Below are 14,665 nucleotides of genomic sequence, written 5' to 3' on the forward strand. Positions count from 1 at the left end.
ACGAGTCCATATCTACAAAAAATTAGCCAAGCATGGTAGTGTATGCCTGTAGTCCCAGCTACTCAGGAGGCTGAGGCAGGAGAATTGCTTGAGCCCCAGTGGTAGAGGCTGCAGCGAGCCAGGAATGTGCCACAGCACTCCAGCCTGGGTGACAAAGACTCTGTCTTGAGGGGAAGGGGGATCCCATCCCCACGTGCTAAAGTAATTATTCACTAAAAAAAGCTTCCACAGCCAGTTTTTTTTTTTCTTTTTTCTTTTTGAGATGGTGTCTCACTCTGTCACCCAGGCTGGAGTGCAGTGGCGAGATCTCAGCTCACTGCAAACTCTGCCTCCCGGATTCACGCCATTCTCCTGCCTCAGCCTCCCGAGGAGCTGGGACTACAGGCACCAACCATGACGCTTAGCTAATTTTTTGTATTTTTAGTAGAGATGGAGTTTCACTGTTGTTAGCCAGGATGGTCTCGATCTCCTGACCTCGTGATCGGCCACGCCCAGCCCAGAGCCAGTTTTTAAACACTTACCACAATGCTCGTTTTCTACTCAACAAATAATTTTCATAGATGATTCCTGCTATCGTCCTTCCTTTTCCTACACCAGCACCATCACCTATTAAGAAGCCAGCACGATCTCCATTAGGTAGGAAAGTTTCATGTTGCTGAAAAACAAAAAGCTGGTAATTAATATAATCCTTCAGATATTTTGGTGATCAATCTTTCATACACTGTTTTTAGGAATAGAAGTATATTGATGTTATCTGTTTTTTGTTTTGTATATATATTTTGTGACTTTGTTTTTACATAAATTTCATAGTTTTGGATTTTTTTTTTTTTTTTTTTTTGAGATAGAGTCTTGCTCTGTCGCCCAGGCTGGAGTGCAGTGGCGCAATCTCGGCTCACTGCAAGCTCCGCCTTCCGGGTTCACGCCATTCTCCTGCCTCAGCCTCCTGAGTAGCTGGGGCTACAGGCACCCGCCACCACATCTGGCTAATTTTTTGTATTTTTAGTAGAGACGGGGTTTCACCACGTTAGCCAGGATGGTCTCGATCTCCTGACCTTGTGATCCACCCGCCTCAGCCTCCCAAAGTGCTGGGATTACAGGCGTGAGCCACCATGTCCGGCCAAATTTCAAAGTTTTGGCTTTTAATGTGGATACTTTCTTTTTTCTTTTCTTTTTTTGAGATGAAGTCTCGCTCTGTCACCAGGTATAATCTTGGCTCACTGCAACCTCCGACTCCCTACTAAAGCTATTTTCCTGCCTCAGCCTCCTGAGTATCTGGGATGACAGGCAGGCGCCACCACGTCCAGCTAATTTTTTGTATCTTTAGTAGACGGGTTTCACTGTGTTGACCAGGATGGTCTCGATTTCCCGACCTCATGATGCGCACACCTCAGCCTCCCAAAGTGCTGGCATTACAGGCATGAGCCACCGCGCTCAGCTTAATGTGGATACTTTCTACATATTTACTGTATATTATTTCCTGCTACTCTCCCATGCATCAGGTAACTAAAGTTAACCAACTGGTGAGCCCACCTACTCCCCTCATCAACACTTGCAGAATCAAATAGAAAGTTTTTTTTTTTTGGAGACAAGAGTTTTGCTCTTGTTGCCCAGGCTGGAGTGCAATGGCACAATTTCGGCTCACTGCAACTTCCGCCTCCTGAGTTCAAGCAATTCTCCTGCCTCAGCCTCCCAAGTAGCTGGGATTACAGGTATGTGCCACCACGCATGGCTAGTTTTGTATTTTAAGTAGAGACGGGGTTTCACCATGTTGGCCAGGCTGTTCTCAAACTCCTGACCCACCCGTCTCAGCCTTCCAAAGTGCTGGGATTATAGGCGTGAGCCACCACACCTGGCCAGTGGTTTTTTTTTTTTTTTTTGAGACAGTCTCAGCTCACTGCAACCTCCACATCCTGGATTTACGCGACTCTCCTTAGGTTCCCGAGTAGCTGGGATTACAGGTGTGCACCACCATGCCTGGCTAATTTTTGTATTTTTGGTAGAGACAGGGTTTCACCACGTTGGCCAGGCTGGTCTCAAACTCCTGACCTCAGGATGACACAACTGACTCGGCCTCCCAAACTGCTGGGACTGGGCTGGGCACCGTGGCTCACGCCTGTAATCCCAGCACTTTGGGAGGCTGAGGTGGGTGGATCATGAGGTCAGGAAATCGAGACCATCCTGGCTAACATGGTGAAACCCCATCTCCACTAAAAGTAGAAAAAATTAGCCAGGTGTGGGAGGCAGAGGCTTCAGTGAGCCTAGATTGCACCACTGCACTCCAGCCTGGGTGACACAGCGAGACTCCGTCTCAAAAAAAAAAAAAAAAAGCTGGGATTACAGGCGTGAGCCACCATGCCCAGCCAAATTAAAAGTTTTGTATCACACAAAATATGGAGGATAAATGGCTATTTTGGTCATTACTTATTTTACAGATATGGAATATGACTGAAATCACTTCAAGACAACTGTTTAACTCTACCTCACACCATTTTAAAAGCCCACACAACACCCCACAGTCCAATAATATCACAGTTTATGCAATCACCCCCCAACAATGTGGATCTCAAATCTTTTCCAGCTGGGGGGACCAAAGGTACAACAAATATCATTCTGCATATGTTCTTATCTACAGTTCTAGCCAACACACTCCTAGGAATGGGAATATATACACACACACACACACACATAGATATAATTTTTTTTTTTTTTTTTTTGAGACAGGGTCTTGTTCCCATCACCCAGGCTGGAGTGACAAGATCACAGCTTATTGCAGCCTCGACTTCCCTGGCTGAGGTGATTCCCCTACCTCAGCCTCCCGAGAAACTGGGACTATAGGCGCATGCCACTACACTCAGCTAATTTTTTGTATTTTTAGTAGACATGATGTTTCACCATGTTACCCAGACTGGTCCTGAACTCCTGGGCTCAAGCACCCAGCTCAGCCTCCCAAAGTGCTGGGATTGCAGAAATGAGCCACTGCGCCTGGTCGATATACTTTTTTTTTTTTTTTTTTTTTGAGACAGAGTCTCGCTCTGTCGCCTAGGCTGGAGTGCTGTGGCGCCATCTCGGCTCACTAAAAGCTCCGCCTCCAAGGTTCAAGCCATTCTCCTGCCTCAGCCTCCCAAGTAGCTGGGACTACAGGCACCCGCCACCACGTCCTGCTAATTTTTTTGTATTTTTAGTAGAGACGGGGTTTCACTGTGTTAGCCAGGATGGTCTCGTCTCCTGACCTCATGATCCGCCCACCTCGGCCTCACAAAGTGCTGGGATTACAGGCGTAAGCCACCATGCCTGGCCCTTATTTTTAATTTTAATAGATACTCTCAGTAAATTCCAAGAAAGTTATAACATTTGCCATTTCCACTGGAAATGCACTACCTGTATCTCTTCTACATTTCTAAATTTAATTTTCCAACACACTAAACTTTCATAAAAATCACATTTACAGGGTTTTCATACAAGGAAAAGTTACCTTTAGATTGAAACAACTATGTTATATGGAATAGGATAAAATAATTATTGTATTAATTATGAAATATTATTGCTTACCTGGGCTGCATATGTAATTGCCTCAAGCTGCAATGCTGATAACCAGCCATTATCAATGGTTTCCTCAGAAATGGATGTTTTGTACCAAACATCAGGAGGAGTAACACTGGATAAAGAGCTAGTTTCCACTACAGCATCCGGATGACGCAAGCCAATTTTTACTAAACAAAAATGTAAAAACAAAATATTTTAATTATTCTAAGTAATAACATTTCTAGTTTCATTATAAGATATTTTAATGTTTTTCTTATGACAAACAAAATAAAAAGTATTCACTCTGGGCTTCTATAAAAAGTCACTGATGATAAAGTAGTATCTATATTTGACTAAAATAATTTATCAACTACATATGGTTAAAATAGAGATTTGGGCCAGGTGGGTGGCTCACGCCTGTAATCCTAGCACTTTAGGAGGCCAAGGGATCACTTGAGGTCAGGCGTTCAAGACTAGCCTGGCCAACATAGCAAAACCCTGTCGCTACTAAAAATACAAAAATTAGCTGGGCATGTTGGCACACGCCTGTAATTCCAGCTACTCAGGAGGCTGAGGAACGAGAATTGCTTGAACCCAGGAGACGGAGGTTGCAATGGGCCAAGACTGCGCCACTGCACTCCAGCCTGAGTGGAGTGAGCCTCTGTCTCAAAAAATAAATAAATAAACTTAAATAATAAATAAAATAAAATAGAGATTTGCTGATAAAAAAAGATCTAAAAAAACACCAACTTGGTTCATACCAGCAGGCTCTCTAGTAGTAACAGAACATAACGCCAGATTAAGGAGTTCTGTTACTTCAATCCTTCACTCAGTAAAACAAAAGTTTGCAATATAATTATACTTTGAGGCTAGGCACGAAGGCTCATGCTTATAATCTCAGCACTTTGGGAGGCCAAAGCAGGAGTATCATTTGAGGCCAAGAGTTTAAGACCAGCCTCCCAACATAGTGAGACCTTCATCTCTACAATTAAAATCCAAAAATTAGCTGGGCATGGTGGTGGGACTTGTGGTCTGAGCTACTCAGGAGGCTGAGGCGGGAGGATTGCTTGAGCCTTGAAGGCTGAGGCTGCAGAGAGCTAAGATTGCGCCACTGCCTGGCTGGGTGTGGTGGCTCACGTCTGTAATCCCAGCACTTTGGGAAGCCAAGGTGGGCAGATCTCCTGAGGTCAGGCATTCGAGACCAGCCTGGCCAACACGGTGAAACCCCATCTCTACTAAAAACACAAAAATCAGCCAGGTATGGTGGTGCATGCCTGTAATCCTAGCTACTCAGGAGACTGAGGCATGAGAATTGCTTGAATCCAGGAGGGATCCCGGGAGGTGGAGGTTGCAGTGAGGAGAGACCATGCCACTGCACTCCAGATGAGTAAAAAGCCAGACCCCGCCTTAAAAACAATAATATATTTTACTTTGAAACTTATTTGAAAGACAAACTTGGCTATAAAATTAAACAACCAAGTCCCCAAAATGTACAACATGAATACATTAAAATAATGACCAGGGAACTTTTTCTGTAAAGGGTCTGAGAATGATTTTGCCATTTTAGGCCATCCTGTCTCTTGTACAACTACTTAACATTGCTGTTGTAGTGTCAACGCAGCCATAGATAATATGTAAACCAATAATCATGCCTGTTACGATAAAACTTTACTTACTATAAAACAGGGATTGGTCCAGATCGAGTTTGCTGCCCTCTGGCTTTAAAAGGGCCATAAACTCTTTCAATCCTTTTGCAAAACGATTATTGGAATAAAAAAACACAGAAGTTCAGACAGGACCCCTAAAATTCATTATAGGTGACCAGAAAAGGATGGAATCTTGGATTCTATGAGTAGTTCATAAAAAAAGAATTGTAGTTCAATTCAAATGGTATTATTAGTGGCTTTTTATAGAAACCAAGACTACACGAAAGACAAATTCTAGACACAGATTTGTTTCCTATAACGAAAAAGTGAAAATTTTATGCAAATACTAAAAACCTAATTTTCAACTTCATATAGTGGCTGCTAAAAAAAAGAATCATGGTTATACAAAAGGGAGAAACAAAGTTAATTAAAAACTATGGAATTCAAATAGCACAATTATTTTTATAATTTCAATGTTTTAACAATTTTAGACAAGTTGTATTAAATATGTATCTTAGCTTTATATATCTTTACAATTACCTTTGATTTTTATAATCACTACTCCTACGAACAAAATTAACTTAAAATAAAATCCAAGCTTCTTTAGTTTCGGTTTTAAAAGACTCCGACCTAAAAAGATTCTAAATTTATATGGAAAAAAACAAAACAAAACAAAACAAAAGCAAAGAAACCACAGTAAAGCTTTGATATAAGTAACTGACAAATCCCGAAGACATACATTTTATTGGCATGTATTCTGCATAGGTTTCTGCATGACCCATTTCTTCTTCATCTTCTTCCTCTGGTTCATCATCTTCTTTTACAACAGGAACCTTCTGTAACACAGAAAGAGTACAATCAATCCCAAATCCAGGGACCAGATGCCCAGCCAACACACAGAAAAACTCTCTTGTAGGAACACCTACGATTTTCCATCATGTAAACATGACGCGCCACCTTAATACTCCCTAAAATCTGGGCCACACTTCGTGGCTTTCCTGCTTCTCCAATAATGAGCACAGACAATGAGGACCTACTCTATCTCTTACCCACAAATGGGTCACCACAAGACTCCATGTCCTTCCGGCCACCATCATGTCAAGCTGCTTTCCCCTTCAATTCTGCCTACCATCCCTCCTTGATTCCCAGAACTCTCTCTGCACTCAGACTTCACCTTCATTCTAGTTCCAGGAGAAAGAGCAAGCAGTGTGCCTGGCTCTTCCTAGTGCAGAACTGGAGTGAATCCTAGCAAAGGTGGATGGGCCCCAAAGGACTCTGCATCCTTTGGCCCCAAATCTTTGGCTCCAAAGAGACCACAAGCAGGACCTCTCAGTCTCACATCCCACCTTCTTCTCAGTTCACTTCTATTTGTCTGCTTTCTCGCATATCCTAAAACCAAAACCCCAGAAGACTGGAGTTTATTTTAAAGGCTCTTATGAAGAACAGAAAAATTTACTTCAGACTTCTGTGTCGCCACAGGTGCAATCATAATCATATATAAGATGGCCACATAATTTATTCTCCAAACCCTGGCACATTTGAGTTGGGGAGCTACTGAGGATTACACTGAGAAAACAGAAGGAAACCCAGACTGTCCTCGGCAAACCAAGTGAATGGTCACCACTGTTATGTTTCCCGATTTTTCCTCTACAGGATCATAAAGGAATAAAGGAAGATCCGGAACAAGCGACTTTTCATTACCAGTACAATCCTTAGGCAATTGTTTATCAGCACGCACTTGTCCAGGGAAGAATATAAAGAAACTATTGGGAAACTCAGTATGCCAAGGGAAGAGAACAAAAACCTACAGGTTAAGACAAATTAAGGCAAGATCAAGACAGCATTAAAAGTTAAGGACAGGCTCTTTTTTCATTTACTTCAGAATCTAGAGCAGAATATGGTTGCAAATAGATAATAAATGTAAAATGGAAGAGGTGAGACATAACCATCCAATCAACATTAACCTATGGAGTCTTTAGATAAAATCTAAGAACTTGGAATGTTCTTAGAAATTACGCTAAAATAAAACTCAATTTCAGAAATTTGAGGCAAAATAGGACTGGCCAAAGGAACAGATTTGAATCCCAATTCTGCTGTTATAACTGTGTAGTCTGTTTTTAATTTAGGCAAATTACCTAAATTCTGGGTCCTCTCCACTCCAATCATCTAACCCTGTCCTCGTTTATAAAATAGAAATGTATTCTATGCTAAGATAAACAGCCTCCTTTCTCCCTCCATCCTTTATTCTTCTACCTAGAGTTTTTAAAAATCATCATAAAATTGATAATAACTGAATAACTGAAGGATAAGTTGGTAACACTGAAGGACCACTATATCCAGGGAACAAACAAGTAACACCTTGAAGCCAGGTGCATGTGAGATGGCAACTGACATCAAATTCAGGTCAAACAGATAACTCAGATGAGGGAGACCATGGTACCTGGGAAATCTTTGCCCGGGTGCGGTGGCTCACGCCTGTAATCCCAGCACTTGGGTGGCAGGGGCGGGCGGATCACCTGAGGTCAGGAGTTCAAGACCAGCCTGGCCAACATGGCAAAACCCCATCTCTACTAAAACATAAGGGCCAGGCGGTGCCTCACGCCTGAAATCCCAGCACTTTAGGAGGCCGAGGCGAGTGAATCACGAGGTCAGGAGTTTAAGACCAGCCTGGCCAAGATGGTGAAACCCTGTCTCTACTAAAAAAATCCAAAAAAAAAAATTAGCAGGGCATAGTGGCAGGCGCCTGTAATCCCAGCTACTTGGGAGGCTGAGGCAGAGAACTGCTTGAACCCGGGAAGCGGAGGATGCAGCGAGCCAAGACCGCACCAATGCACTCCAGCCTGTGTGATAAGAGTGAGACTCCATCTAAAAATAAATAAATAAATAAAATAAAAAATACAAAAATTATCTGGGTATGGCAGGGAGGAAGTAGGGGGACCGCCTGTAATCCCAGCTGCTCAGGAGGCTGAGGCAGGACAATCACTTAAACCTGGGAGGCAGAGGTTGCAGTGAGCTGAGATCGTGCCACTGACCTCCAGCCTGGGTGACATAGCAAGACACCATCTTAAAACACACACACACACACACACACACACACACACACACACACACACACACACTTGTCGACTAGTTTGGTTCATGGGCTATCAGTCTGCAGTCTCTCTGAGATGTTACTTAACTGCTAGGCCAATAAAAAACTTATAGCATATAATGGACTGAAATGGAAATGGTGAGAACCACATAAAACATTTCTTGAAGAAATATGCATTCTTAGTTTCCAAAAATCACCTTCCAAGTGCTGTTGGTAGACAATCACTAAGTAAACTGGGTACTGCCAGTGGCACTATTGTTCTCCTGGTCCCCATTCAAAACCTCAGCTACAGCGTGCTGTATTGTCTCCAATTCCATATTCCAGAACCAAGTCCCAAAATTATTTTGGTATCGTTATTGTACAGTCATCTCTTTTTTCCCTTTCCCCTCTCCCTTTTCCAATCCCCTCTGCGAGGTCTCTAGTACACCCCTTTTTACTTCCCCTTTACGTTAACCAACTTTCCAACATATCTCTTTTGCCTACTCCTACTCATCCCGAATCTGTCTTCCCTATCCCCTTACTGAGTCTGCACCCCAACTTCTCCTGAATCACTAACATCTCTACGGCTCAGTGGTGCTAGACTAAGTCCAAAGTCCTTCAAACTCAATTCAGCACAGGACACCTTGGCCTCCCAGCACTTTGAGAGGCTGAGATGGAGGGACCACTTGAGGTCAGGAATTCGAGACCAGTCTGGCCAATGTGGTAAAACCCTGTCTCTACTAAAAACACAAAAATTAGCCAGGCCTGGTGGCAGGCACCTGTAATCCCAGCTACTCAGGAGGCTGAGGCAGAAGAATCGCTTGAACCTGGGAGGCAGAGGTTGCAGTGAGCCAAGATCACACCACTACACTCCAGCCTGGGCAACAGAGCAAGACTCCATCTCAAAACAAATCAAAACAAACAACAACAACAACAAAAAACCTCAATTCAGGACCCTCCATGGAGCCCAGACCTACTTTTCCCATTTCTTTCTACAAGCTAAGCTTCCTGGCTTATTTTCACCAAAGCACATAGTCACTACCTCCTCTGTGCCTATTAATCCTTTAGCTCCCTTCCTAAAATCCCACCTCAAAGACTCGTCATACTCAAAACCCAAGCTCCATTACTCCTCCATAAAGTCCACCAAGCCACTAGAGTTCATGAAGGTCACCTGTTCCTCCAAATTCTTAACCTTTATTGTGAGTACACTGTATCTTTTGATGTACTTTTCATTACTACTACTTAATCCAGATGGTTGTCCAATTTTGTTTATTGAAAGTAGAATAATGTAATAAAAATATACTTCGTGTAGAAACCTACTACATATTAACAATGTTATACGTGGAGAATTTATTACATAAACGTATGGAATCAACTGATCCAAAGTATACAGCATTTTCTTTTTTTTTTGAGACGGAGTCTTGCTCCATCGCTCAGGCTGGAGTGCAGTGGCTTGGTCTTGGCTCACTGCATGCTCTGCCTTCCGGGTCCACGCCATTCTCCTGCTTCAGCCTCCCGAGTAGCTGGGACTACAAGCACCCGCCACCACGCCTGGCTAATTTTTTTTGTATTTTTTTAGTAGAGACGGGGTTTCACCGTGTTAGCCAGGATGGTCTTGATCTCCTGACCTCATGATGCGCCTGCCTCGGCCTCCCAAAGTGCTAGGATTACAGGTGTGAGCCACCGTGCCCGGCCGAGCATTTTCAAAATGTTAAGAATTATAGGCCAGAGGCCGGGCGCGGTGGCTCAAGCCTGTAATCCCAGCACTTTGGGAGGCCGAGACGGGCGGATCATGAGGTCAGGAGATCGAGACCATCCTGGCTAACACGGTGAAACCCCGTCTCTACTAAAAATACAAAAAACTAGCCGGGCGAGGTGGCGGGCGCCTGTAGTCCCAGCTACTCGGGAGGCTGAGGCAGGAGAATGGCGTGAACCCGGGAGGCGGAGCTTGCAGTGAGCTGAGATCCGGCCACTGCACTCCAGCCTGGGCGACAGAGCCAGACTCCGTCTCAAAAAAAAAAAAAAGAATTATAGGCCAGGCGCGGTGGCTCAAGCCTGTAGTCCCAGTACTTTCGGAGGCCATGACAGGCAGATCACGAGGTCTGGAGATCGAGACCATCCTGGCTAACACGGTGAAACCCCGTCTCTACTAAAAAAAAACAAAAAAATAGCCGGGCGAGGTGGCGGGCGCCTGTAGTCCCAGCTACTCGGGAGGCTGAGGCAGGAGAATGGTGTAAACCCGGGAGGCGGAGCTTGCAATGAGCTGAGATCCGGCCACTGCACTCCAGCCTGGGCAACAGAGCCAGACTCCGTCTCAAAAAAAAAAAAAAAAAAAAAGAGAATTATAACCAGATCAAGTGCAGTGGCTCACGCCTGTAATCTCAGCATTTTCGGAGGCTGAGGCAGGCAGATAACCTGAGGTCAAGAGTTCGAGACCACCTGGCCAACATGGTGAAACCCCATTTCTACCAAAAACACAAAAATTAGCCAGGCATGGTGGCACACGCCTGTAATCCCAGCTACTCGAAAGGCTGAGGTGGGAGAATCGCTTGAATCTGGGAGGCGGAGGTTGCAGTGAGCCAGGACAGCACCACTGCACTCCAGCCTGTGCGATAAGAATGAGATTCTGTCTCAAAATAAAGAATTACTGATACCACATCATTATATGATCTGTCAGTGCATTATGAGCTATCTATTCAAGTTCGATCCTAAAATGAACAGTTATCAATTACTTTTGGTTAACCCCACATTGTCTTTTTGTCTGTTCAGATGAGATTTTTTTTTTTTTTTTTTTTTTTTTTTTTGAGACGGAGTCTTGCTCTATAGCCCGGGCTGGACTGCAGTGGCCGGATCTCAGCTCACTGCAAGCTCCGCCTCCCGGGTTTACGCCATTCTCCTGCCTCAGCCTCCCGAGTAGCTGGGACTACAGGCGCCCGCCACCTCGCCCGGCTAGTTTTTTGTATTTTTAGTAGAGACGGGGTTTCACCGTGTTAGCCAGGATGGTCTCGATCTCCTGACCTCGTGATCTGCCCGTCTCGGCCTCCCAAAGTGCTGGGATTACAGGCTTGAGCCACCGCGCCCGGCCCAGATGAGATTTTTAACAATAAGATATCAGTACTGCGTGTTAGTGCCACACTCCATCAAATCTGCAAGTTTTAACCACCCTGGTTAGTATCTATATTATTCCAGCAAGGTTTAAGTGCAGCCATTAGTTTCCATGCCTGCATAGCTTCTCCCCAACCCAAAAACAGCTTTCTGAGGGTTGTTCCATATAGAACACTTTTAGTTGAGTACACTCTCATACTACACAAAAATAAAGACACAGGTATTTGAAACTCACCATGGTTGGGGAAAAACTCCTCATTTTCATGTCGTTTATCCACATTCTAGCTCCTTCTTTATTAGAAGATTCTTTCTTTACTGTACCATTGCTTACATCAGCTAAGGAGGAAAAAGTCAATTTACATTTAGAAGAAAATTCTGAACTTATTTTCCCATTATTTAAAAATCCAGAAGTTTAAGGCCAGTGCAGCGGCTCACGCCTGTAATCCCAGCACTTTGGGACACTGAGGCAGGTGGATAACAAGGTCAAGAGTTCAAGACCAGCCTGGCGAAGATAGTGAAACCCACTCTCTACTAAAAATACAGAAACAAGCTGAGTGTGGTGGCGGGCGCCTGTAGTCCTAGCTACTCAGGAGGCTGAGGCAGGAGAACGGCGTGAACCCAGGAGGCAGAGCTTGCAGTGAGCTGAGACAGCGCCACTGGACTTTAGCCTGGGCGACAAGGCGAGACCCCGTTTCAAAAAAAAAAAAAAAAAAAAAAGGGGGGCTAGGAGAGGTGGCTCACGCCTGTAATCCCAGCACTTTGGGAGGCCGAGGTGGTGGATCACCTGAGGTTGGGAGTTCAAGACCAGCCTGACCAACATGGAGAAACTCCGTCTCTACTAAAAATACAAAATTAGCCAGGCATGGTGGCACATGCTCATAATCCCAGCTACTCGGGAGGCTGAGGCAGAGAACTGCTTGAACTCGGGAGGCGGAGGCTGCAGTGGGCAGGAGATTGCACCACTGTACTCCAGTCTGGGCAACGAGAGCAAAACTCTGTCTCAAAAAATAAATAAACAAATAAATATTAAAAAATGAAAATACAAAAAAAAATTAGCCGGGCGTGGTGGCAGGTGCCTGTAGTCCCAGCTACTCGGGAGGCTGAGGCAGGAGAATGGCGTGAAACTATGAGGCAGAGCCTGCACTGAGCCGAGATCACGCCACAGCACTCCAGCCTGGGCGACAGAGCAAGACTCCATCTCAAAAAAAGACAGAAAAGAAAACCAAGAAAACCCAAAACCTGGGGTTATCACCCAAAAGGAATCAATTTCATGTGATCTGGTGGTTCTTGCTAATTTTCAAGGCAAAATAATTATTTCTAGAAGAAGAAAAATCAATTTTGGAACTCCTTACTTTCTCCTGCTCCCAGAGTAAAGATCCAAACAATGAACTTTCTTCTTCTATACCACTGGTTTTCAAACTCTTTTAAATATAGCAATAAAATCTCAAAATCCACTTATCAATCATCAGAGCTGCTTGACTGAATAGGGGTGGGGATATCCAGTCCAGAACCCCTGGAACCACCCTTCAGCCTCCAAGGATCCCTGAAGTCCCCACAGTACCGGGAATTCTTGAGATAGATGTGTGGAAATCACTGCCTTTAGGGAAGAGAGTGCTAACACCAGGAGGGCTGATCAGCATTTCATCTGTTCTAGCAAAAGATGAAGAGTATTTGGGAGGACTATCACTTGGACTCTAAAATGAGTACAACTAATTCAAGTATTCAAGGGACAGATGCGGTGGCTCACGCCTGTAATCCCAGAACTTTGGGAGGCCAAGGTGGGCTGATCACTTAAGGTCAGGAGTTCAAGACCAGCATGGCCAACGTGGTGAAACCCCGTCTCTACTAAACATAGCCAGGCTTGGTGGCTCATGCCTGTAATCCCAGCTATTCGGGAGGTTGAAGCAGGAGAATCACTTTAACTCAAGAGGCAGAGATTACAGTGAGCCGATCATGTCATTGCACTCCAGCCTGGGCGATGGAATGAGACTCCGTCTCACAAAAAAAAATAAAAATAAAAATAAAGTATTAACAAAACAAGGAGACTAGAACAGAGATGATATTTGGGGGCATGATTTGTTTATTATAATTGTGAAAGGGCCAGTGATCAGCTCCTAGTTTAAAGACCAGAGAAAGTGACAGGTTAGAAATCCAAAGGGGTAATAACCACACAGAAAAGAGGTAGAACATGCAACACCCTTGCTTTCTGCAGTTCCATATTTTCAATGTTTTTCCCCTTCAGTAAAAAGAGGACTACCTCCTACAACAAAAAACTTTATCTTCAGCGTTCACTTACCATCTTTTTTTTTTTTGAGACAGAGTCTTGCTCTGTTGCCCAGGCGGGAGTACAATGGCGCCATCTCAGCTCACTGCAACCTCTGCCTCCTGGGTTCAAGCAATTCCCTGCCTCAGCCTCCCAAGTAGCTGAGATTACAGACGCCTGTCACCATGCCCAGCTAATTTTTGTATTTTTAGTAGAGATGGGGTTTCACCATCTTGGCCAGGCTGGTCTTGAACCCCTGACCTCATGATCCACCCACCTCGGGCTCCAAACATGCTGCGATTACAGGCATGAGCCACCGTGCCCAGCCCATCTTTGTTTCTTAGTCCTGATCTAGCTCGACAGTTTCTCAGGCTTCCATACAAGGACAGTCTTGCTGTGCAGCCTTATAAATGCCTGCATTTGTCTTTTAAAAATCATTACCTTAAATATGGGAGAATTTACTGTACTAGGTATCTTGTTCAGCCAGCTCCAAATCCATCCTGTTTTCTGTTTTGGTCTCTAAATTCTTCCCTCACAATAGCATACATCCACTCCTTTAAGTTACGATGGCATATGCTGATGTGAGGAAGCCATTCATACAAGAAGCAGGCTTCCTCATTAAATCCAAAGACCCCAACGAGAAGCATCTTCCTCCAACTGTCGACCATCCCCAAATCCCTTGCAAGTGATTCCAGAAGCTGCCCTGCACCTCAGCCAGGTCAAGGTCACAGCGCTGCACTCCACAGCAGAAAATGGAATCAGTCCTAAGACAGCTAAAATGATTTCCCAACTTGCATCTCACTGCCAGGTTGCAGTCAGTTCAGGACAATGACCTTGAAAGGAAAACCAAAAAACAAAAACCAAAAAACAAAAAACTACAACCACAAGGACACAATGGTATGCACCCAAACATAAAAACCAGATGATCTGAAAATTTTTATTACATCTGTCACTTAAGACAAAGTTCTACATCTTCCTATCAACACTTATCACCCATTCTTTTTTTTTTTTTTTTTTTTTTTTTTTTGAGACGGAGTCTCGCTCTGTCGCCCAGGCTGG

The 14,665-nt window shown here is 44.2% G+C and overlaps 1 protein-coding gene across 6 annotated transcripts in view; it reads right to left on the bottom strand.

Annotated features, from left to right (window-relative positions):
* Positions 1 to 14,665, bottom strand: part of SBNO1 (strawberry notch homolog 1) — a 79,350-nt gene that overhangs the window by 42,392 nt on the left and 22,293 nt on the right. For all 6 annotated transcript variants that reach the window (XM_073021203.1, XM_073021202.1, XM_073021201.1 and 3 more), the window contains 4 exons: positions 11,579 to 11,679; positions 5,908 to 6,004; positions 3,550 to 3,710; positions 522 to 655 (listed from right to left, as the gene is read on the bottom strand). In XM_073021203.1, the coding sequence (XP_072877304.1) occupies positions 522 to 655; positions 3,550 to 3,710; positions 5,908 to 6,004; positions 11,579 to 11,679 (493 nt within the window). The remainder of the gene's footprint in view (positions 1 to 521; positions 656 to 3,549; positions 3,711 to 5,907; positions 6,005 to 11,578; positions 11,680 to 14,665) is intronic.

Source organism: Chlorocebus sabaeus, chromosome 11 (assembly GCF_047675955.1).
Source record: "Chlorocebus sabaeus isolate Y175 chromosome 11, mChlSab1.0.hap1, whole genome shotgun sequence".
In the NCBI taxonomy this organism is placed as follows: Eukaryota; Metazoa; Chordata; class Mammalia; order Primates; family Cercopithecidae; genus Chlorocebus; species Chlorocebus sabaeus.